The sequence below is a fragment of the Gymnodraco acuticeps genome, unplaced genomic scaffold (assembly GCF_902827175.1).
Source record: "Gymnodraco acuticeps unplaced genomic scaffold, fGymAcu1.1, whole genome shotgun sequence".
In the NCBI taxonomy this organism is placed as follows: domain Eukaryota; kingdom Metazoa; phylum Chordata; class Actinopteri; order Perciformes; family Bathydraconidae; genus Gymnodraco; species Gymnodraco acuticeps.
The window spans coordinates 446,151-472,163 of NW_022990947.1; the positions used below are offsets into that span (position 1 = coordinate 446,151).

The window sequence follows — 26,013 nt, forward strand, 5'->3', positions numbered from 1 at the left end:
TGTGTGTTTTTTTTTTTTTTTGTACCTTTTCCTATGTACAAATGTGTGTGACTGTGTACGTGCTCGTGTGTATTGTGTCTCAGGGGTGGTGGAGAGGATAAAGGGGAGACGGAAGAGCATAGGGGATTTAGAGGAAGAAAGGTAATGGGGTTGTGGGGGTCGCAAAATGAGTTGAAATTGTAATAATAATTTTCTTCACTGCTGTATGGAGGAGATTGGGGGATTTATGAATATAATGAGCAGAGAAGAGCCTAAGGATGATGTGTGTCTCTCGCAAGAGTAATTGAAGAATAATTCTTTTGGCTCTAAGACTTTTAACCCAGAGACAGATAGAGAGGTTTCTGACCTCTGGAGGGGGGGATATCATGTCTCATTATTGGCCCATAGTGTCACTGTGCTGGGACTGTCATCCAGTGCTGTAGCACAGACTACTGCCTATGTACGTAAGTGTGTATGCGCGTGCCGATGTGGTCATTTGGCTTAGAGCGGCGAAGAGAAACCAGCACTCTCTATCTCCTCGAGCCTTTCCTCGAGTTTGTTATCAACACCAACACATGCAGGATTAGCGACTGTAAGGGAGGAAAAGAGAGAGAAAAAGGGGGTAGGAGAGGGAGAATAAGTGATAGACAGTAGATGTGCGCAAGAAAGATAAAGAAAAAGGTTAAACACACACACACACGTGCACACACGCACGGATCAGCTCACTGGTCCATGACTGATGCAGACAATGTATTTGTGATACCAGACCCATGGCCTTTTCCAGTTTTTTGCCTCAGTCCTTTTTCAAATATTCATATCTTTCTGTCTGCACAGGCCCCTGTGTGTTTATGTGTGTATGATTTTCAGTGTGTGCGTCTGGAATGAGGGGGGGGGGCGCGGCGCATGATTTAAGCTTAACGCAGAGGGATTGTCTCGACACAGATTTCTCCTGTCTGACTGAACTGTCTGGGATGTTCCGATATGGAAAAAACAAACAAAGCGTGTATGCATGAGTGCGCACTTGTATTCACCTTGTGACACTTCTGCCATTCGTCCCACCTTTTCGCCCCCCACCTCATGCCGTCTCACAGTCTTCAGACACATGCGGACAGCCGAGCTAAATGTGTCAGGGTCACAATGGCACCTCAACAACACCCTGCGACTTTGTCTTATCTCAGGACTTTGTAAATGACTTCAAAGTCACTGTTTAAACTTCTAACGGCATTGTTGAGAGGATATAAACTGGTTTGGACTCATCTTTGTTTGTCTGAGAATGGAGAGTTTACACCATTACGGCTGTTCGCTTTGCTGAAAAGCCAATTTGTTCATAGACATTGCTTGTGTGCATGTGTTTCTTTTTTGGATCTAAAGCATTCCCGATGGAGAACATATATTTTTCATTGACTAAACTCACATAATAAATCTTCGAAGTGGTTATAAATGAACTACAGCAATGAAATAACAGCTCATATTTTCCAAACCCAACATGTTTGCCAGTTAGGACTAAAACAATGCTTGCTCTGTCCGTGCTTTTTATATATCATCTAGCTGCTTGTCAGCCGGGACACTGAGGTTGATGGACAGCAACAGCCATGAACTCATGCTGCTTTGTGCCAGCGTTCGAACCATGACATCACATCCTCTGCATGGGGTCCACAGGCCTCAACTTCCTGCTTGGCATCATGATGCCTGACGTTGTGCAAATAAATTAAGTAATAGCACAGGTAGTTATAGCTCTGTAGTCTGGTGGAGCATACACAGGTGCACACACACTCCCTCACTGTGTGCCAGACTGTGACATACACTAATGTAATAAAGTGTCAAATCAACCTCTCCAAATATTGAACTATGTTTGGCTGAAGGGTAATGTTATTTTTCTGGTTTGACCTCTCACTGTGACTTCCATTCTTCCTGTTTGAGAGAGGCTTCTCGCTGAAGCCTGGGGGGGGGGGGGTCTCACTCCTTAAACGAATTTTCTGATCTTTTGGGGTTTAATGCCGTTATTAAACATTTGAATTAAGAAATAAAATGTGGATTTTAAAACCGTATTAAAATATACTTCAAGATTGTTTAAGTCATTCTTTAAAAGTTAACCATTTTTCAAACTTGTATACCTTTATTATTTATTCAATTAAATAATTCTTAAATAACTTCCCTTAACCTAAATATTTATATTGCTATTTGCATATTTTAGTAACTGAGCATTCAGAAATAATTACTTAATTAAATTAAAAGTGCTAATAAAACACATGATATTTAAAATCAGGCAAACAAAGTTTAGAACAAGTAGTAAACAAATTACTAACAAAAAGTACTTGAAATAAAAACAGAGGGACTGTGTAAATATAAGAATAACATATATTTATTTTGTATACATTAATGTTATGTTGTTTAATTTAATGCATGCAAAATGTAAGCTTAATTTTGAGTATTAGCTTGACAAGTTGAAGAGTATTGCTGCTTCATATCGTGTTGGGCAGTTTCATTCATAACAATCCTATTTCATAAACTCTTCATATGTTTTTTTGTAAAGCACTTTGAATTCCATTGTGTTGAAATGTGCTATATAAATAAATGTGCCTTGTAAAAGTTAAACCTAACTTAATTTTTTCTGTGAAATTAATGTAGTCAGTCATACAAAATATGTATGATATATAGTTAGTCAAGCTATAAACTTTAACAAAATGTAAATAAAAACACAAATAAAACCCTTGAGTTAATGTTTAGTGTGAATATAGTTATTGGAATATTCATATAATCAGCCCTAATGTCTGCGGCATGCATGTGTTTTCACAGGGCGGGACGACACGCTGGCCCCAGAGCAGCTGGGTTCTGCAGGTTTCACTGTTTTTAAGAACGGCATGAATAATGATCCAGGTGCAGCTGCCAAGTCAGAGGAGACGAGTCAAACGCTGCCTGGTTACAGACTTCAGCCAACGAGGAGAAAAACATGCCGAAACCTCCACCAAATCCCCTGCTCTCTATTCTCCATTTCTCTTTCACTTGCTCCCCTCACTTTCCCCCCCTCTGTTTCCATCTCGCTTTTCCTCTCTGCACTGTCTGCATCTCTTGCTTTGTCTGCTTTCTTTCTCCCGTTTCTCTCCATTTCCTTTTCTTTCTATTTCATGCCTGTTTATTCTTGGATGACAGGAATACATGAGGCACAAATAAGCTGTATTATGAGTGGAAATGTTTTAAATAGGATTGGAACCATTACAAACTTTCACATAGGAGTCAAATTATGAGAATCTGTCAATTATGAGAAAACAAACACTGGCACTGTGGCATGTCACATTCTGGAGGTGCGACTAATTACCCAGAGGTTTTTTTTTTCAGTTTCAATTCAGGGATTTGGAGGATAAAGGTCTGCTAAATGGTGTTTTTATTTATTTTAAATGTATTTTCTCTGCAGTGCTTTTGCTACAGATGGATTAACAACGTTACACTTCGCTTTCATCCAGACATCTGCTACATTTTCTTTTTCTTTTCAACCTAGCTACACTCTCAGCCAATGAAAACTCACACTAGTTGGCCTGATTTCTCATTGGTTATCCACATCAATGAAACGGTTACTATTGGTTGTAGTAGAAATACTACTATAGCAGACATAAGCACTTTTAAAGATTTTGAGAACAAATACTACTTTTGATGTCAGGGCTTTTAAAATTGACTCCAGGCTCAAAAACCATGAATACAGAATGCAAATAACTGTGTGAGTGTGTGTATATATCTTTGTGTGTGTGCAAGAGGAATTGTGTGTACGTGTCTGCTCTTGATTGAGAATTTTTGACAGTGTGAATGAATGTCTTTTGATATGAATATAAGAGGTAGCAATCCTTTAGTCTACACCCAGGTCTGATTTTTATGGTGGCGCACGCACGCACGCACGCACGCACGCACGCACGCACGCACGCACGCACGCACGCACGCACAAAGTCACAGACCTACACACATATAGCAGCCTATTTCTGCATGAATAATTTAGCACTTTGATCCAACACTGGCCACAGGGGCAAATGACAATTAATGTGTGATTTTTAATGTCCACTTTTCAGCATCTGCTAGTACATGTGCATTTCTTTGTTGATTCATAGTTATTTATTTTTTTACTTTCATTAAAAACTGCTGTTTATCATGTCAGTTTAGCTGTCCCTGATTATCATTGCTGCTTTCTTGACCCGTCTTTGCACACACAAACAGTTTAATGTGTGTTTCATTAGTAAACATGTGCATTTTTGCCACAAACAAAATCTGTTTCATGTTTATTTCCTGCCAAAGCAGACCTTTTATCCCAAGAGGTGTGGATCTAATTTTGTGTGGGGCCACTATAGACAAAGGTAAAGGTTTGTCTTTTTTATTACATTAATCTCAGCTCAGTACAGGATCAGACACTCGCTGTTGTTTGTTTGCAGTCAGTGTTTGAGTCACTGTGCTTTTATTCTCAGTATGTGCGGAAGAGTGAAGAGTGTTTACATATGTGCTTACTTCACCCAGAGGTCCTTGGTCCTCATGCATTCCCCCCATGTGTTTTCATGCTGCTAGGTACATGTCATACCTATGGAGCGCACAATTGTGCTCAGTGACCAACTATAAGCTTGTTTTCTCTGCCCTGACATTTACCTCACTGCTTCCCTTGCGACTGGCCTGAATATCATACCTCGATTATCTTGCATCCCTGGTGTGTGAGTGTAAGAATGTGTGCGTGTGTGCATGCACATGTGCCTTTAAAGACTTTCTAGCATGTATCAGAGAAAATACACCTGTGCTGTGACTTGAAAAGCCTTTGGTAGTTTCAGCGAGCAGGAGCGCTTGTTGAACAGTGCGCCTATGTGGATTTCTAAGAGTGTGTCAGGAAGTAGAGATTTTGACTGGAGGATTAATCTAAACCCCCTCTTATAAAGTATTCAGATCGGAAAGAGGGATTATTGAAAGTCGGAGAGATGATGGAAAGTGAATGTTCATATTGGTTCATAACCCCTCACACCAGGCACATAATATTAAACAGTAACAGCAATGTTGTATCATTTATCTGCCATGTTAGGTTTCATTACATGTGGCAGTATACAAGTTTACTCGGTGTTTAACCTGATTTTCTTTCCATATTCCTTGAGGATACATCAAAACCGTCCATGTAATTCAGCAGGCGTGTATACCATGCATGCCTCCATCAAATATGTATTCTCATTTGGTGCACTGCTTATAGTAACAAATCATTTTCTGATATTTTTTTGGATTTTTTGTGTTTCATTTATAAATGTTGGGAGTTTGACTGCTCAATTTCACTGGTCCATTTAAGATTAAATTGCATTTTTCCCTTTTCCATGGCATACATACATATATATACGGAGCCCCTAAAGGGACATGAAAAAAGAGAGAAAAGAGTCGGGATAACGGGTTAGTATCTTGTGCGCACAGGAACGTTTCTCGTGAGCACGAGATACTAACCCGCTATTCCGACTTTTAAAAAAAAAAAAATTGAGAAAGTTACCGGTGCGCCAAGGAGGACAGTTCACGTGGGCTGGGTGAGATTCCCAGGCTGATTTTTTGTCCCAGTCCGCCCCTGCACAGAGCTGAGCAGAGCAGAGCAGAGCCACAAACGTGCACACACACACACACACACACACACACACACACACACACACACACACACACACACACACACACACACACACACACACCACACACACACACACACACACACACACACACACACACACACACACACACACACACACACATCATGCACCTTGGTGACCGGACATCTCCTTCATAAAACTGATAAAAGGGGGAGTAATCAGGCAGTTCAATGTGTGTAGAGGTGTATGTGGTTAAAACGTAGCAGCCTGCGGTCACTCTTTAGCTGTTCGAATGAAGGTAAACACAGTGTAGGTGGTGCGTAAAAGCTCTTTGAGCGCTGGTGCTGCTCTTCTCTGAGTTACACGTCCCGCTGCCTCCTGAAGTGACCGCAGGCCACACACCCCTGGCCGAAATGTCCTTAAAATGAAGTCTGAGTACGAAATATATCTCAAATAATGTATGCTCTGTCATTTCCCCACATAACCATAACAGTCAAAAATAAATGGTTGTCCTCCTAACTTTTTCAAAATACCAAAACAAAGTCGGGATAACGGGTTAGTTTCTCGTGCGCACAAGATACATACAGTTCTTCTTTAAATATTAAAACATTTTTTTAACCTAGCACTTAAAAAAGATGTTGACAATATGTTGACCACAAAATGGAAGACATCTAGTTATTGGATGATTAAATAATTCAAATATGTGTGTGTGTTTCGTCTTGTAGCTACGGAACCTGAATGTCCTGGATCTGCGGCACATCTCAGAGCTCAACAATGAGACGGTGATGGAGGTGGTGAGGAAATGTCGCAACCTCAGTTCCCTCAACCTCTGCCTCAACTGGAGCATCAACGACAGGTATGTCAAGTGCATAAGTCTGTCAAGTATATAAGTACCACACTCGGTATCGATCAATGCGTTCCGCCAAGGAACTGTCGTTCTGTCTAACGAAAGCAAAAAAGTTAAAAGTCATTGCATTTGGAAAATGTAAGTGTAAATGTAAGAAACCTTGGAAGAGGCAATTCAACTAAAAAACCTCCATGTGACTGCCAGGTCTGTAATAGGAGCCTTAGTTAAAAAATAAACTACAAAATAAATCAAGTTTTATAATAAATCCAATACTAATGCTTTTGCCAAGACTTAAAGTAAATCAAATGTATGAAGGCCACTTGATCATTTGACTAATGGCTCTTTAGGGTCCAAGTTGGCACAGACATCTTTCATTGATTGGTCATTTTTCATGATGTTTTTATGCGTTGCTGTAATTGATGATTGAAAAGTTAAAGTTTCTTCTCCGCTTCACAATAATATTCACAAATATGCCTTTGTTTGTAGTAAACACTTGTTTTTGAGATCCTTCTGCAATAATGCACATGTTTTCAGACTATTTGACTCCTGAACACTTGGTTTCAGTAACATTGACAAAGGCAGGGAAGAAGGCTGTTATCTGATCAAAATGGTCTCTAAATATAACAGAAAAAGTTGTGCAAATGTGTTGTGAGAAGGACAATACATTCATCATTGCTAGGCTTCAAGGAGGATTGTTTTGGTGAAAAACAAAGAATATAACCACGACTGTTGTTTGTTCTCAAGGAAAACTCCACAGGGTACTTTTAATCTAAGCAGGACCAATTGAAACAGTTTGAATGAGTTTTCAATTAAATCAACTAATCTATTAGTCAATTAAGGATTTTAATAGCTCTACTCACGGACACTCTCACAAACAACATTTGGAGCTCATTATTTATATGCTTCATAATCAAACTCTTGTATAGTAATTTCATTTGCAGGACACATGCTGGTATATTGGGCATACATTAAAAAACACATACATAATGGATACAGGCCTCATGCAGGCTTTCAACTCTTGCACAGGGAAGGATGTCCGTATGAATATTGAACACAAGTTGAAAAGACAACCAAGAACTTTTTTATTTTCTTTCCCCCTTTCTCTCTGCAACGGTAAAGAACCTGTGCAAGAGTAAAGCAACTCCTCTTTTATTTATTATCTTGTGTTTTATTCATACATTTGTATTTAATCTATTGATTTACAGCTTAGGCTGTGGCTTCTCTGCCGACTGTACTCCCACTCTGGCTTAGGAGTGTGAACACAATATTGAATTTACCATGGCGCATAGCAACAAAGGGTGTGTCTGTGTGTGTCTGTGTGTCTCTGTGTGTGCATGTGTGACATTTTTCTTGCATTATTGAGTAAACAGCAGACATGTGGTGGGAAGGTTATGGTAATACCTTACCAGCCTTCTTTCAATCAAAACACATGGAGTTTGGTGCAATCCCCAAAGCACATGGCGTTATCAACCTCTTCCCTTTATCTCACACACACACACACACACACACACACACACACACACACACACCACACACACACACACACACACACACACACACACACACACACACACACACACACACACACACCACACACACACACACACACACACACACACACACACACACCACACACACACACCACACACACGCACACACACACACACACACACACACCCTTTTTATTGATGCCATAATGATATTTACTGCATTGGTTCAGGAGCTGAAGGTGTATGTGTGTCTGACTGGATTTGTCTGGATCACCTGTGAGAATATTGGAAATGCTGTGTGTGTGTGTGTGTGTGTGTGTGTGTGTGTGTGTGTGTGTGTGTGTGTGTGTGTGTGTGTGTGTGTGTGTGTGTGTGTGTGTGTGTGTGTGTGTGTGTGTGTGTGTGTGTGTGTGTGTGTGTGTGTGTGTGTGTGTGTGTGTGTGTGATAAAGCTAGGGTGTTGTGTGTTTGTTGCAGCATGCAGTTGCTGTGTTGTTGGCTTGTGTATTAAGCAGAGGCTGCAGGGGAGTAAAAGGCCGAGGCGGACAGTCTTACATGCTTGCTGCTCTGATGCTACCCCACCCCAAAGAAGTATTTTTTATTTTCTCTAAAGATCCATCAAAAGTAGTGGAGGGGCCATTTCCATTGCCCTTCCTCCTGGACCTGCAGACCTGTGTGTTTGTGTATATTGTGTACTTGCTTCTCAAGGAGCAAATAAAAGCCTCCAGTCTGGTCATAAGCCGCTTTATTGTTACACTTTACAGTCACACAGTTCGGCGCAGTGAGGAGGAGAGGGTGTTTATTTAAGGGAAGAAACTGGGTGGTCATCACAAAGTGTGTGTGTGTGTGTGTGTGTGTGTGTGTGTGTGTGTGTGTGTGTGTGTGTGTGTGTGTGTGTGTGTGTGTGTGTGTGTGTGTGTGTGTGTGTGTGTGTGTGTGTGTGTGTGTGTGTGTGTGTGTGTGTGTGTGTGTGTGTGTGTGTGTGTGTGTGTGTGTGTGTGTGTGTGTGTGTGCTTTAGCCACAGCTTGCCAAACTGTGATAATGTGTTTCCACTACAAACTACAGCCTTAGAGCAATGTGTCAAGATACCAGAATTATGACTTAATTTGTTTTTGTAATAAATAAAACAAAGGCATGGGAGGAGTTAAAAATAAGCTATAAAACAACAGGCATTAATGATTGTACCATACTGTGTTCAAACATTTAATATTCAACCAGGACAGGAGAAACTCTTAATTAAGATCAGCTCCTTAAAAGTTCACATCTCCCCAGTCTCTGCAGATGCAGGTTGTGGCTCTTCACGGCATGGTTAAGTGTAACTAACCTCATTGTGTTTGAGAGAGATTTAGTTTGATGAGGTAAGATTTTAAGACATTGAGTTGACAGTCGAATGTGATGGTTGGATTGTACACACTTGGATTTTCAATTTAGTTTTTCTATTAACCTCTTTTTTTTACATGTATTTTGTACTCAAATTAGGACCATGATTCGATGAGTCGAGTCACTGAGTGATTCTAAATAAGAATTGATAAAATCTGAAAAACAGTTTTTTTATTATGTCAATACTCCTCATCTGATATTGGTTTGAAAAGTAATATTTTATATATCATTGTTTTCTACAGACAGTGTATCTCCCTAGAGAGGCTAAATTGTTTTATTTGGCTTAAAGTTCAAAGATTCAAAGGTCATCAGGGTCACTGCTGTTGGGAAAGCTAACACACACCCACACACACCCACTTGTCACAGTGAAGACCAGAATGACTAACATTAACTCAGCGAGGGCACAGCTGGGTCAGCTTTGGTGAGCGTGTTTCAAAGTGATGACAGTGTGCTGTGAGCAGGTAAACAGGCGGAGGAAATGACCCCTTATTTCCAGGATCAATTTGTCCCCCCACAAGGTGCAATTTGAGAGATAGAGCTCCTTGGGAGGTAAAGCACTTCAGTAATTTTTTCGTCCCTTCTTCTTCTTTTTTTCTACTCCTCTTATCTGTAAGATAAAATAAAATAATAAACCCTGTGTCCTCTGGCTCCCCTTATCTTCCTCAGTAATGGCCAAAAACAGCGTCCCAGTGTAGGAAAAGCTGGTATGTCGACCAAATATGGGCTCCCATCATCACAGTCTGACAGGCAGATTGTGACAGTAGGATGCCAATTTTGAGTTCACCCTCATTTCTTGTGGAGACAGGAAGTGATGTGCTGCAGGTGGCCACTGTTAGCCCTGTTATTTTTCTGTATTCCCTTTCAGCAATGATCGCAGACCAATGTGTGATTGTGTTTTTCAAATGTCATAGAATTTGAAAACGGGGAGCGTGTCGTGATCAAAGTGGAACAGCAGTGCAAAATGATGGCGCTCACTTTTGAGAACCAAGTTGAAAACACAGTGTCAAAGTTAAATGGTTATCTTTCATTTTCTGTTGCTTGGTGTCCTTTTTTAATCTATTGCAGAAACATGGTCTTGCTTTTATATTGTGCCCATGGTGTAGTTGTTATTCTGTGTTTGTTCTGTTGTGTCTGTGCGTAGAGATTATTTTATATCTAGAGTTATTTGCCCAGTGGAGACTGTTGATTTAATAGTATCATTTTTTATTTGTCTAATACGTTGTTATTATATTGTACATTATTTGCCAGAAATAAGGAGATTAAACATGGATTTTATGTGAATTGTATCCTTCTGTTTGTATGTGTGTGAGTGTGCTGCAATAAAGTTTGCGGTAACGCCTCTTCAGTGGTTTTGGTCAAAGTCAGCATCTATTCTGCTCACATTAACCCTGCCTCACACAGCCTGTGTTGACATGCAGATTTATGTGTTCCCCTCCGTCTATGTCTGTGTATGTGTTTGTGAGTAAGCTCTGGTCAGTCGGCCAGTAGTCTTCACTGAAAGCAGATGCATGGAATAAGTGAGTCATTTCTTTTGAGTTACGTTTTGTTGGAAGCTTTTCCCAAAAATCCTGGTATTTCCCTCTCTTTCTCTCTCTCTTTCTTCTTCTCTTAGTCTTTCCAGCAGCTTCATTTAATTCGGGGAATCAATATTCATACCCTTTTTTCTTCGGGCCAACATTCTCTGCATATCCATCACTCATGAGCATCACAAATCACAGCCCAAATAGTCTGTCATACATTTTTGTCCCCTCTCACACAGTCATCGGACTACGTGAGGGATGACCGGGGGCCCTCTCTGACTTTCAGGAGCTTATAATGTGGGAAATAATTGGAGAAGCATTCTCTCCGAATCACACCTTCTCTAAAACTGTGTGGTGTGTGTATTTGGAGGCGTTTGCATTGGAAGCTTATTCCAAATAGCCTCTGTCGCAGCCAGCTGGCAGACCCCACAGTGCCTGGAGAAGTGTTCAATTCAATTCAATTCAAAACCTTTATTTATCCAGGTAAAATCCCATTGAGATCAATGATCTCTTTTTCAAGGGAGACCTGCAGCAGTAGGTTCCACAAGAAGACATAAACAGAACCCTGAAATCGTGTTAAACCCTGAAATCGTATAAGTACATGATACACATACTAATGATGAACGACATGTCAATTGACAGTTGGTTGCTTGGCCACAGTGAAGAAGATGATCAGGACCTGTATGTGTCAAGTTTCTGAGAGTCTGAAGAGCGAGTAAGAGGGAGAAGAGTTAAAAGACTGAGGAACATTTACCAAGTGATTTTCTCCTACTCAAAGCAAAGTCAAGGAGTTACACTTCAAGATCAAATCATCAAATGTATGCTCACCAAGGTATGACCAATCAGGCTAAAAATATTCTATTAAAGGAGCATACACCTTTACATTCAGATATTCTATAAAGCCCAAATGATTTAACCATTTTATTTAGTTTCATTTGTGTGAAATCTGTTACATTTCCATTAACAATTAACGCATACAAACTAAAAGATAGGCTAGCAAACTCCCTACCGGTTAATGTTTATACTTTTTACAATCATAGATATTTGTTGACGACCCTAAGAGAACTTCAATCTGTATTTGTGCATGGCTGTGTGTCTGGCCTTTAGGACGGGCTTTCACTGCAGGCCAGCAGGTTTCCTTTGTGCACACCGGCTGACACTTTACATTAGCGTTATCAGGTTATTAGCAATGGGTTTGAATTTGAAAATACCTTGGACACCTTTGAGCCTCCAGCCATTTAAATGCGGGTGCAATTATAGTACTTTAAATGTCCTGATAAATCATGTTTACCTCTCTACAAGAAAAAGGAGGTTATTCGCTTATTATTTAATGCTGAAAACCTTATTGTTTCTGTTTCAAAAATCATATCAGAAAATGCTACAAATGTACAGTCTGAAATAAGTTAAAAACAAGGGGGTTTTGCTCATGAATAAGCACAGTTGTTATATAACATGTGTTAGATATTATGTGATAATTGCTGGTCACCAACGAACATTATGTACAATAAAATATAATAAAAGGCCATTATACTCAACAGGAAAAAGTTAAAGATTTTTTACCAGTTATCTGTCATTTGTTAATTTTATAAAAAGGGGCCTTGGTAAAAGAGCTTGTAGTTTCAGAGATCCTTAATTCCTTTCTTAGCATTTTCGACACAAATAAGGACTACCTTCAGCTGAGTGTTGCTGCTGAAGAAGTATAAGGACATACTTATGGTTTCTGCTGGGTACGAATCCTCCAACTGACCCCCATAGCTCTGAGTTCAGCACAAAGATTAATCTCTGTGAGAGAAAGCATGAGACTTTGGGAAAGTGAGAAAATCCCTCAGGTAATATGAAGTGTCTACATCTATTGTATGACCTCACTACACATAGGTTTCCTCTAGCACACTATTTTCAGGTTGCTTTTTTTATTTTGGTTTTGTTGGATGTTTTTTCTGAATGCCATGAAAAATGTCACCGGAGCCCAAACCAGCGACTGTCAGTCATTTGTCCTTGTCTTGTTTCTCCACCACCTGTCCCTCCAGATTCAAGCAGAGGTGCTGAGGGGCCGTCCCCTGTCCTTGTCACTTCTCTTTCTCTACTGTATGTTCACACAGACAGCAAGAGGATCTACAATGTTAGTAACGCTACCATATATACCACTGTATGTTTTCTCTCCCTCCAGTGGTGAGCTCATTGCCATACTGTGCCAGGCAGTCACACGATTTGTAAATTAAAAACCCCCGACATTTTTTATTTACTCAGGCCGCCTGCGCTGTTGGAGCAGATTGGCTGTCAGCAGAGATTACAGTCCTGCTTAGCAGAGTGAATACACAAGGAGAGCCAGTGTTGCCCTGTTGTCAGACATGATGGTAGGAAAAGGTGCGGGGAAAACCAACGAGGTGTAATGGAGGCATAGTGATTAGGTATGACAAATGCACACGTATGTATGCATCAGATTTTCAGTTCATTTCCCTCTGTTATGTCTTTCATCAGGCACTTATTGTCTTTGCTTCTGTCTGTTTTTCACACTTCATCTCTCTTCCAATTGTCTTTCTGTGTTTCTTCTCCTGTTCTCCCTCTTTCTGTCTTCCTCTCTGCCTGTCACACACACTGAAGTGATTATTTCTGGCAGGTTGGGTGTGCAAGTGTGCTATGATAAACATGCTGCCTTGGTTATTCATTTTGAGTAATGGCAGCATCAAACTCCAGTGCGTTGATAAGTATCGGAGATGGAGGAACATTGTGGCGCGGCGCAGAGACACAATGAAAGCAAGCAGCTGGAGCTTATGGGCTACAGCAGCGTGAGAGCTGCTGTTGTATTCAGGGACAGATCCAAGGCCAGCAGCCTACTACTCCTCCCTGTGTATGTCAAAACCTATGGAAATGTGTGACATAAAAAAGTAAAATATGTTGATATTGCTTTACAATCCATTATGCTTGCCACACAACTCTGCTGCTCTAAGGTGTTAAGTTTGATTGGATTGCTTTAGTTTCTGGAAGTCATAAGACTTTATTTGTGATATGCTGTCAGTAACAACTAAACAGCTGGTGTATTTAAAGCGGCTTTAAGTATTCTTTGACTCTATTCACCCTCTCTCGGTGACTAAGGACTTGCAGCACCAACAGTTCTTGCCAGTCATGGTGGCAATTTTTTTACAAAAATTGATCTACATTAGAGCTCAAGGTAGCGAAAACAGCAACAATGAACATACATGTCTGGTGAGGAGGCAGCGTTGAGCACTGTTAGATTTTATTACTTTAATTCTTCTGTTTTTATTTTCTGTCAGCTTTGCTAATATGACATTTTAGCCACATGTTCTGGTTCTGATAGAATTATTTCAGCATTGATGTGGAGTACTGCTTTTTAAATGCCAGATTAGAGTACAGTATCACTCTAAATTTTCGAAACAATGACGTATCTCAGCAGCGTTTAAATTACCTCGTGGAACGTCCAAATGTAATCATTGTATGGGAAACCCAGCATCTCACAGCTGTGGAACCACATTAGACACGGACCTTGAAGCGCTAATATCTCATAAAATGATTCATGAGCCTTACACTGAAACTGAGCTGAAATCCATGCTAACAAAATTGTTAGCCCTCGACATCATCATTATTGGTCCCATTTATACCAAACATGTTTTTCCAGTTATTTCGTTTTTTCCCATGTGTAGGTTTACCGTCATGCTCAGAAAGTTATTACTTGTTCAGGATAGTAACAGACCAGCAGATAAAAGAATAAGTCAATGGAGACCATGATTTATAACCTGCCATTGGATTATGCCAAATGTATGCAGAGTAGATTGTGCATCTTCCGAAAGGTCTGCGCTTAGAGTAATCTTCTCTCATTTGATTTTCCCCTTGATCCTATTGTATGTCTTTTGTTTTTAGACTTGATCTGATTTGTAAGCTTTTATCCAATTCCTTCGTTCGTGTGGATTTTTTTCCATAATAATTCCACTCTGAAGGTTACATTTCGGCTGAGTGGAATATTGAGCAGGAAATCTGATTGTTTGATTTATCTGTTTCATCAGAAACATATTACATGGTTTTCTGACCTAACTTTTTTTCTCAGAAAAGACAAGTGCATTTTTATCTCTAATGTCTGACTTATTTAGCAAAACCTTTCCTTGCTTGCTCAACATAATCATTGTTTTTTTTTACTGAAGATTTAATACAGTATCAGTCAATCCTGCTGTTTACAGTTTGTCTACCAGACAAACAAATCGGGTTATTTGTTTCTGTGCATATCTTTCTTTGTACATGGATACTTTGGTCTGTAGCCAAAACGGTATCTGCCAATCAGTGGCGGCTGGTGGAAAATATTTTTGGTGGGGCTGTTGATATAGTGAATAAACATTTTTTTGGGGAGAAATGACCCCTTAAATTAGGACTTCTGTTGATGTAATGGCGCGTTTCCAGTGCAGAGCGGAGCTCGCTTTAAGCGTGCCGAGCCGTGCGGGGCCCGTTTTTGGTTGCGTTTCCACTTGGCCTAGTACCGGCTAGCGGGTCCTAATTCACAGTTTTTCTGACCCCATAAAATCGTGGTTCTAGGGCCAGGAACAACCAGGCTGAGTCGGGCTGAGTATGCTAAACTAGAGAGAGAATCGCTGGCAACAACTACAACAAGATGAACATATTTTACCGTGATTTAATTGTAATACACGTTTCAAAATGATGCCGAAGTAACAACATACTGATACCGGTTAGTAAAAACCATGAATTAACGCTTTGACAAGTCTGCAGACAGACGGCAGGCGAAAAACCCTTTTAAAATGCGTGTTTTCTAAATGGAGCTTGGCTAAGCTAACGTTATATATGCTCCGACCGTCCACACTCACAACAACGGCCTATACAGACATAAATAAACCAGCGACTGTATTCGCCATGACACAGGCAGTCTGTGGTTTGTACTTGTTTAACTTTTGTCCAGTTTCTGAACAGATCGTATCTGTCCCCGGCTGCTTGAAGAGAAAGCATGGGAAACAAAAGACAGCATTTACCTGTTTGTATCCAGCTAGCCATGCCTTTCTGGTGTACCAGCTACGTGAGAAGCCTCGTTGATACGTTTTGTCTTTTTCACGAGCTTGCTGCGATATATACAAATCGGGTTGGTCCGGTCCAAGGTCTTTAAGCAACAGTTTATCTCCCAAACTTCTCCTTTCGAAAGGATTGGAGAGTAGCTCTTGAACGGAATTGGGCGGGGACCGAGGTCCGGCGACTCCACCTGCACATGAAGCCATCCTCATCAACTACTGCCGTACTGCGTCACCCCACCGGATACGAGTCACTAGTGTCCAAACTACTCACAGACTGGACCGGGCGCTGACATCGGCGCACGGTGATCATCCGATTTGACGACGCTGATTGGCTGAAATTATGTTTCGGCATCATAGTTTACAGATAGCAACAGTCAGCTGCTAGTGGCTGCTGCTGCACTGGTTGAGGGCTCCTTTCTTACCGCCCAGACGAGAGAGGGTAATGAACATAGACTGTATATATAAAGGTAATGACACATGGGCAAGGCCAGGCAGGAAACATGTGACTTATCAGTAACTTTAGACATCGTCGTAACACCATTTTAAACGAGATTTTATTGTAGATTATACATTTGACTGATACCAATTATATAATATTTACCTTGTTTATTAAAAATAAAAATAAAATAAAAAAATATATTTTTTAAATATATATATTTTTTTGTATGTGGGAAGAGGTGGGGCGGCGCCCCTAGCGCCCCTATGGGCCGGCCGCCACTGCTGCCAATGCATATTGTATTTCTTTTTTCGCTTAATGTGAGCTTAATCAATTATGGCCTCTAAGGCTCTGTGTGAGACTCGGCCAGAGAGAGGTGTGTACAGCGAGCAGTGTGTGTTCACCAGGTTGCTGGGTGTGTGGGTCCTGTGTAAAAGTGATTTGAGTCACTTAGAATCAGCGTGTCAAAAAGCAAGTAGGTTGCGTAATTGCACAACCAAAATAACCGAAGCAGTGGACTGAAGATGGTGACTGTTGCAGAGATTGGGCATCAGCACTCATTTTATATGGCTAAAGGGAGCCTCCAATACTTCAAATGACATTCAGACAGTGGCAAATCTCTACTCGATGTACATTTTACAACACACTAACATTGTGTTTTTAGAGTTCCCTATTACATTTCGCACAAAATGGTGTAAATCAAAGCCAGTGGTATTGGATTGAGTCTAACGAAGCTATGCAGAGGTGGAAGGTTTATGAGTAGTTCTGTTTTTGAGTGAGTAGACTGGTCAGGATTTCAATGCATAAGTTGAATTTGTTGTTTGTGAATATGTTTGGCTTACAGGTGGTACACAGCAGGGGCTGATGCTTATTATGGTTATGGATACCGTGGGGTCAGAAAGTTGCTCGTATAATCTAAAAGGTAAAGAGACCACGCGCGACTGCCCTTGGCCGGTGTTTGAGAAACAAAGCTGTCATTTTCTCTTCATCTGCTCTCTATGGCTTTTGGAATACTGGGTCAAATGAATAAAACAAAAGCCATGTTTAAAATTATTCTTGTATATGCTCATCCTTTTATGCCTTATTTCTTTATCATCAAATGAGCACATGTCCTCATGCCCTTGTTCTATCCCACAAGCACTTTATGTATTATTGCCCTGTTCTTTTTTTGAATTGCTGTGCTGCTTTATTGAAAACAACCTTTCCCTTTCTTCCTTCCTTCCTTCCTTTCCTGCTGTTCTTTCTTCCCTTCTTCTCATTGCTTTGTTTCCCCCTCCTTTACTCCCTACAGCGTTCCCCCATTCCCTTTGTATTGCACTCATTTGTGTGATCGCCTTCTTCTTACCCACAGCACATCCGCTGCCCCACAAATGAGAGCAGGGAGAGTGGGAGAGCAAAGGGGAGGGCATGATGCAGGGCCCTAGGAACAGGGTTTAATGAAGCCAGCCTAAATGAATTTACTGCTTTCCATTGAGCCACTCGGTCCCATGTGGCGGACTAGCACCTTATAGCCATTGTATCAGAGACCCCCCTCTCTGTTCTGCTACCTGTTTGTCTGACACCTCTGTAATTAGCCGCCACTATTGAGGAGAGTAATTGCGTATTAGAACCGTGTTCTGTTTGGGGAGCCTCAAAAGTGAACATTTTTATGCAAATGTTGAGAATAAGGCCTAGATTAAGAAAATTACCCAGGGTTTTGAGGCCATTTTTATACTAAAGAAAGGCCTGCATGCTAAATGGAGGGAGGTGACTTTGCGTCTGTTTGAATTGCTTAGGTGGGGTATTAGTCTCTATGGATAAACATTTTTGCTGCGTTGCTGATTCACTATTTCAAATTGGTATTTTAAACAGTACTCTGTAATGGGATCTGAATTATAAAGTAAATTGGAGTTATTAACTGCCATTGTTGCTCACCTGGTTTGTATTAGAAGCTCCTGGGGACAAATACTGAGCTGATTGTTATTCATTGTCTTTGTTTTGGTATGCATGTGCTTGTGTGTGTTTGTGTGGGTCTAGCCTCTGGAAAGCCTGCACATGCAAGCTGCTTGGTAGCAACTTCTCTGGTCGGGAACAGAACTGCAGACTCAGGAACTTGTATTGAATTAACCTACCTTTTTTGAATCCATTACTAAAATAAGTTTTGAGTGTATTCTAGTGTTTTATACCAGTGATTCATTAAATTAGGTTGCACTATTTATATAAATTGAGGAAGACTCTACATCTATATATCTAAAACTAACTAGGTCTTATTATTTATAAAGAGCTGGACCATAATGTGATTATGATAAATACATGTCATTGCATTGCATATCCATGTACAATGTATGCTTATGACCTCACCGGCCAAGGACACTAATGCAGACACACACCCAAGAAAACTCACCTCCCCCTTTCTTCCAGTCAACACAAACCTGCCCAAGCCATGATCTATGGCCCGTCTGTGCCATGGTCTGTGCCATGGTCTGTGCTGATCAGGCCATCAGAAGCCAAACCTCACATGTAATGTTTGGGAGCAGAATGATGCATTAACCAGAAACCTCCAGGAACTATGGGAAATATGACTTAACTCAACTTTCTAATTTCATTTCAGCCGCAACTGGTATGAAATGGCCTTTTCTGTCTTTGAGCAACTGAACCAAATCGAAAGATAAAACTATATTATTCATATGTGGTGTGCCTCCATTCACTGTTTGTGACTGCTTACTTTTATTCTTACATTCATTTCCTGGTTTTTCTCTCCCCAGAGATGAGCTCCAGGCCAAGTTCTCTGCTGTACCTAAACTTTGCATTTGGCCTGTGCAGTTTGGTTTACCTTTAGGCATTTGGTTGGTTTAACATTAGCTAACCCGACTTTAAGATAATGCGTCTTTTAAGTTGTGCCTTTATGAGGTAAAATAACAAGGTCAGTGACAAAACTGTGCCCCGGCAGCTGCGGTTGGTTGTCTTGCCAAAAGAAAAGCAGAACCGTTGCTTACTATTCTAAGCAGCCTGTTCCTGGGCTTTTAGGCAAAGTTACACTCTTAAAACACTCACACATCCATTTGTTGTGCTTCAAATGAATATTCCACAGTCCCTGGTTGTGGCTTTAGTTTCAGGTGTTCACATTTGACAAATCATAAGAGATAAATATCTCTGACGTTTAAACGTTTACTTTGCCAGACCAAAAGAGGGTTTGGACTTATCTGATGCTCGGCTCTTATAGCTTGCTAACACTCTTATGTTTTTTTGCCGTCGGAGGTCTGCTTCCATTACCTACTAAGCCTTTGTCAGATTGCAGGGCTGTGAAGTGGTCCCCTATCACCACCGGTAACAGTGGTTTCCAAGTCCCAGTCTATTCAGCTCACGCCGCCACCCTTCAGAGACTGGTAATAACTATTTGCTCAGGCTTATACATTCTCACCCCCCGACTTTCTTTTTTTCTGTTTTCGTCCCTTGCTCCATTCACCCTCCTGCGTTTACTGAATCTATATTTTCCTTCCTCCCTACTTTACTTCGTTCCTCTATCCAGCCTTCCGTTCTTCTCTGGCGTCATCTTTCCTTTCGTCAAAGCAATCAATATTTAAACTTTCCTCTGCTCCAAGGTCCTGTCAGATCCCCTGGAAGCCAAACACCATTAACAGAGGTCTCTAGAGCCTAGCCAGTATGTGTATGTGGGTGTGTGCGTTTATATGTACAGTAAGTGTGAATTTTGTGGGCCTTTTCCAATGTGAAGGCACAGCATGGTGATATGTGTATTCACATTGGCGTTGAGGGTATCTCCCCTTTCTATCCTCTGGATCTTCAATAAGAGTGTGAACTCTTGTGGGAAATCTATTGGCAGCTGATTCAGAAGATTACGGAAATTCGGCCTGGCGGGAGGCAGTATAAAGGTGGTTGTGGTGGGGGGGTTTGATGAGTCTGCCATAACCCAGAGAGAATACACATTTGAATAGAGTGTGATATCTATGACCTTGTGGTATGAGGTTTTGGAATCTGCCTAACCAAATGGGAAAACAATTCAAGCTTTTGCTGAAACACAAACACACAAATATGTTCCTACAGTATGGCCCGAGACAGAGGAAAACACACTCTTTCTACAACCTCCCAACGTGTATATTCTGTTTGAAAACACGTGTTGTTAACATTAGAAGTGTGCCTGCTGTTGTTTAAATATGAGTTTATAAGCCAATGTATAGAGCCTATAGTTATCAGATTTTTTGTAGTCAAGCATTTATTAATTACAAAGGACTTGGTCTATAAAATAAAAGACGATAATAAAAAACGCTAGACATATATTTCCTAAGCCCAAATTGGTGTATTTTGTTCCACAAAAGTTAAAACAACAATAAAAAAGGATTACATAACAGTAAATTGACCAGTTTATTATGATTAAATATCAGGAAAAGCAGAACATTCATTGGACAACTTGCTTGACAAATTACTTAAACAATGATTTTTGCTGGGTTATATTTCTACTGATCAAGTAATCAATAATCTACTGCTGCTTCTAGCAGTATAGAAGCATGATAATAATCTATGGTATAACTTTACTAAACAGGTATGAAGCACTGCTTGTATTAATTTAAAACTTTTTAGAAGGTTTGAGGCAGTTTACCAAATATTTTTCGTCATTAACACACCTCTTCACATACGCAGATTTTCACATTTATGTTTCATTCTGGACTTGAAGGTAACTTGACCTTCCTGAACCAGGTGTCTATTTAGAGTGGGAATTATAGAGATAGAAAGTAAGAGGGAGAGAAAAACCTGTTTCATTAGCAGATTGAAGGAGCTGTAACGTGATGGCTGGTTGAGATGGCTACTTAAATGTGATAGGCCATTAGCCATTCATCCCTACTACACTATTAATGCAAGGTATAGAATATGCAATCATGCAAATCACTCTTCGATCAGAGCCTTTCATAGAGGAATAACTGCTGACGGCGTGAAGGGTGAGGAGTATTCAGAAAGAGGTGGAGAGTAGCAAAAGTCCTACATAAAGAGAAACACATGTAGTGAAGTACATTTTCGTCTTCTATCCCTACACTTCACAGTCTTACTCTACATCTCTCTGTTCAATTTAAAGATGTCATGGGTGCAATGTCAGGGCATGAAGAGGGGGACTTAACCTTGAGTTTGGTTAGATGCTCAGTCTGTCTCTGCTCTTTCAGCTATAACACCATACATATATTTGTGTATTAACAATATCAAAGAAGCAATACATTTAGTATATTAATAATGACTTGAGTCGTCGATATAAGCAATAACTCTTAGTATAACTGACTCTTAGTTCATTTTGAGCCTTATAGGTCCCCTATTATACTCTTTTTCAACAAAATATTATAGGTCTCACATATGCAAAACATGTCTCTGAAGTGTTGGTCTCTGAAATACCAAACAGATCATACATTGTACCATCCCATAAACCCCTCTGTTTCAGCCCTGTTTCAAAAGTACTGATTCTCTGGCTGTAGCTATAAATGCAAATGAACTGCTTCTCACCGCCCCTCTGTGGAAGTGTTTGGTTTAAAAAAAAAAACACAATGGTGCTCGAGGAGGAGTTCAGGTGATAAGGTGGGGGGGTGGTGGGGGGGGGGGGTGGTACCTTGGTTAGTTAGTTGTTTCATCATGAAGTGGCCAAATCTGATCAGCTCATATTCTGACAGGTTTTAATATAGAAGGATCAGCACAAAAAGAGACAATATTTTTTCCTGAAACTTTCTGAATCTCTTAACACAGAGGGGACACGTATGTATGTATGTATGTGTGTGTATGTATGTATGTATGTATGTATGTATGTCTGTATGTATGTGTGTGTGTGTGGTGTGTGTGTGTGTGTGTGTGTGTGTGGTGTGTGTGTGTGTGTGTGTGTGTGGTGTGTGTGTGTGTGTGTGTGTGTGTGTGTGTGTGTGTGTGTGTGTGGTGTGTGTGTGTGTGTGTGTGTGTGTGTGTGTGTGTGTGTGTGTGTGTGTGTGTGTGTGTGTGTGTGTGTGTGTGTGTGTGTGTGTGTGTGTGTGTAGGTAGGTAGGTAGGTAGGTAGGTAGGTAGGTAGGTAGGTAGGTAGGTAGGTAGGTGTGTGTAGGTAGGTAGGTAGGTAGGTAGGTGTGTGTGTGTAGGTAGGTAGGTAGGTAGGTAGGTAGGTAGGTAGGTGTATGTGTGTGTGTATGTATGTATAAAATACATGAAACAGTGGATTTTGCATCATAGGTGACCTTTTTAAAAGGCCCTCTTAATATGAAAAGAAAACAAGAAGGCATCTCATACAAACATGCTGAACTGGCATTTATCATTATGACACATTCTGGCAAATTAATTAGTAGCTTACTATAGCAACCTTTGCTGATGGCGTCCCGAGCTCTAAATCCAACCCATATTGATTAACTAACAAGCAATATCACAATATGATTAATATAATAATATGTTTGTTTATAAACAAACTAACAAAGCTAAATAGGGTTGTTATGTTTATACCAGCCCAACCCATAATGTAAACTGTAAGTCTATACCATTACAGTATAGGGGACTTAACTGTATCATGCAGGTGTATTCCTTAGGACCTGGATGTGAAGTGTAAAGTTGTTTGAATGAGCAGTTCACAAAATAATCTGCAACACCTGAGGCAGAGCTCTGCAGCAGTGCTATAAAGGTACTGGCTACCTGGCTCATTCCCTACTGATAGTAAAATATCCTCGAAGATGGACAGTGTGGATTGTCACAATATTAAACTTGATCCTGACCACCCACTTACATATTGCAAGAACAGCATACAATAAATCAGCTTTATTGAAAGCTAAACTTCTAGATTAACTGGAAAGTCCACATATAAATACAATTTAATGATTGAATATGATAAAACTAAACATTAGGGGGTGTGTGGGGTCATACTTTAATAATGTTAAACCTTATAGGGTCTTTTGAAACATGCAGGACATCCTTTTATATGTTTGATAGTTACACTTTCCAAAATGTAGCTTGGATCTTTTATTTCTTTGTAATATGCAGGGATTTCATTTGATAGAAGCCCTGTCACTGATAACTCAATTGTAACAACAGTAAGGTTCCTCAAATGTGCCTCCTAAATCAGTCTGCATCCTCTTTAATACATAGGCTATGGTTCTCTATAGCTATAGTTATCTATGGTTCTCCTTGGACAGTCACTTTGAGCAATTGAACCTGACAGTGAATTTCCCCAAACTACTTTTACAGCATCTCGTAAAATACTTCATCAAGCCTCAACATTTTTGATTAGCATATTCACCTAGGATAGGCTGATGCAGTACATTTAAATTAATAAGCCACTAACTGTACCACATTTCATAAGTGAGAGAGGGAGGGAGAGAGGGATAGAGAGGGTAAGGCAGAGAGATGGATGCCTTTTTTGCCACCTTGTGAAATATGTAATTCATCTTCATTTTAACGGGTGTTGTAAATGTCAGGGCACAGATCTTCTCTTAATGAAAAGATCACGCTGTGTCCAAACTTTGACAAATGTTTCTGCTCTGAGCCTTAAACTGGGGAGTCATCTCCCAGTTTGGATGAGTGTTAACAAACTCAAGCTGCTGCCTCCTGCTGTGCAACCTGAAGTTGTTTCACATCAAATGCTGCTCCATCACCTGTTGTCCCTGCTGTCTCACTGTCAAGTGTGGTCACCGTTGAAATGTTGGCTGGTGATTAACCTTGGTCTGTAATCTCAGAAAATGTATTTAAACTTGGTGTTTACTTAATCCGCGATGGAATCACTTAATCCAACATGAATACATCTTCAGATAAGGATTGTGGGCCAAGATAATTATAATTATAGTAATTATTTAAATCATCCATGGTTGTCCATGAACTGTCCATTTCTACCTAAGATGTTTCTCTTTATTGTATAAAATCATTGTTCTTTTTTGGATTGCATAATGATAGTAGTGAAACAGTTTCCCATGTCTTTAGTTAAAAATCAATCTTCACCAGAATATGACAGATGTTGCATCACAGTTTGATGTTGCACCCCATTGGGCTGATAGTGGTTTGGCTGACCCATAATCAAGACAATCATGCATTTCTGCAATGAGTCATCATTGTGCTTCATTATATTTGTTTGCTGTGTTTATTCTGCACCATAAAAATAATGGGCAAAGCTCTAATCCAAACTAATTTCACTAACAAAGGTTTTTAATTTGCATGATTATATATATTTAGCTGATTGTCTGTAATGTATAATGTAATTTAATTTGAATGTATTTAAATTGTTTATGAAAGTTATAACATCTATTCATTAATCACTGAAATTCATTTTTTTCCACTTAGTATTCCAAAAAGTTCTACTACTTTGAGAGGTATGAGTAGATGCTGTGTGTTCACAGCCTGGAGCTGGTAGTGTGGGCTGCTCAAAGCTGAATCCAGCGTGCTGGACTGTGATTGCAGAAAGGTTAGCATGGGTATGAGGATCTGAAAAGCACCAGATAGCGCAGGCTGCTGTCAATTTGCTCTCAAACCCCCCAGCAAAACTTTTTCTTCTGCTCTTCTTCCCACGGTTTTTATGCAAACCTACAAAGATGTCACTGACATCAATTTACCCCTAAAATCTGCAGCGCTTTGGGCCATTACGGAGCGAAAGCTATCTCACAACGTCCTCAGGGAAATTGAGAACAAGGAGAAAATGAGGAATCAGCATATAGATGTAGCTTTGTTTTTTCCCACAATTTTTAAGCACACAGGTGCAATGGTTATGTGATCATTAGCAACAACTTAGAATATATTACAATAATATGTTGTTATAGGAGCAGAGTTTATACTTTCCATAGGTTCCTGTCTTTTCTTATCCCCCCTTGTCTTTGTTTGTTTTATAATGTAACTTCATGAGAGGCCTGCCCTTTACAGTGGGGGAAATTAACAAGATGTAAATAATAAATGGAGTCTTAATTGATCAGGCTTCTTCCCTGCCCAGATTGTATGGCTTTGCCCTTGATATTAATACTTTGGGTCAACAAAATCAATACAGTCAACTATGAGAAACCCACAGAGAGTGAATGTGTTTTAATTATATTAAGCTGAATCTATTATCTTATGACTCCTGCTGGTGAAAAAGCATAACAAATACTTACATTATTGTTTCAGGGAAAACAATAACTGTGTTTTTCAGACCTTAGAGCTGTAGTGGTGTGGTGGCATTCAATCAGGAATGTTTTGTTTTGTGGTATCCTCTTAACCAATGGGCTGCTAGTGCCACAACTGTACTATCTTTATTTAATTACGTTAGTTGAAAGGGGCTGACTAAAATGCAGTATTGCTTTGGCACTTATTTGTTGAGAATATGACACACCTATTCATTCTTTCCTTCTTACACATGTTATAAATAGGTCTGCTAATGTTGTGGCCAAAACAGGAAATTCCAAATAGGGATATTTGATTTTGGCCACATCCAGAGATGGAGGTCACTGAAGGACTATAGCGGGACGTGCTGTTCTTGTTTATCACCCTTCAACCATGACATACTTTGTTGTGCCAGGCCTGCTTTTATTTTCAATTTGGCGTGCTTTACTGTTTTTCTCTTTTTGCCTAAAAGCTATCCCGCATTACAGCTGCTCTCAAGCATGTTCATCTATCACTGAGAGGGAGAGGGACGGAGGAAAGCGAAGGGACAGAACCTGAGAGGACGAGAGAAATGGGGGATAGAGTGAGGGAATGAACAAATGTAGTGACTGCTAATGGCTTTAATGGAATGATACCAGTAATGAATTATTCTGCCCCCTCTTAAAAAAGACAGAGTGAAAAAAGAAAGGTTGAGTTAAGGCCGA

General features: G+C 40.2%; 1 protein-coding gene across 1 annotated transcript in view; it reads left to right on the forward strand.

Annotated features, from left to right (window-relative positions):
- The window catches only part of fbxl17 (F-box and leucine-rich repeat protein 17), a 245,833-nt gene that overhangs the window by 90,642 nt on the left and 129,178 nt on the right, over nucleotides 1-26,013 (forward strand). The window contains exon 8 of the mRNA XM_034234925.1: nucleotides 6,281-6,411. Within this exon, the coding sequence (XP_034090816.1) occupies nucleotides 6,281-6,411 (131 nt within the window). The remainder of the gene's footprint in view (nucleotides 1-6,280; nucleotides 6,412-26,013) is intronic.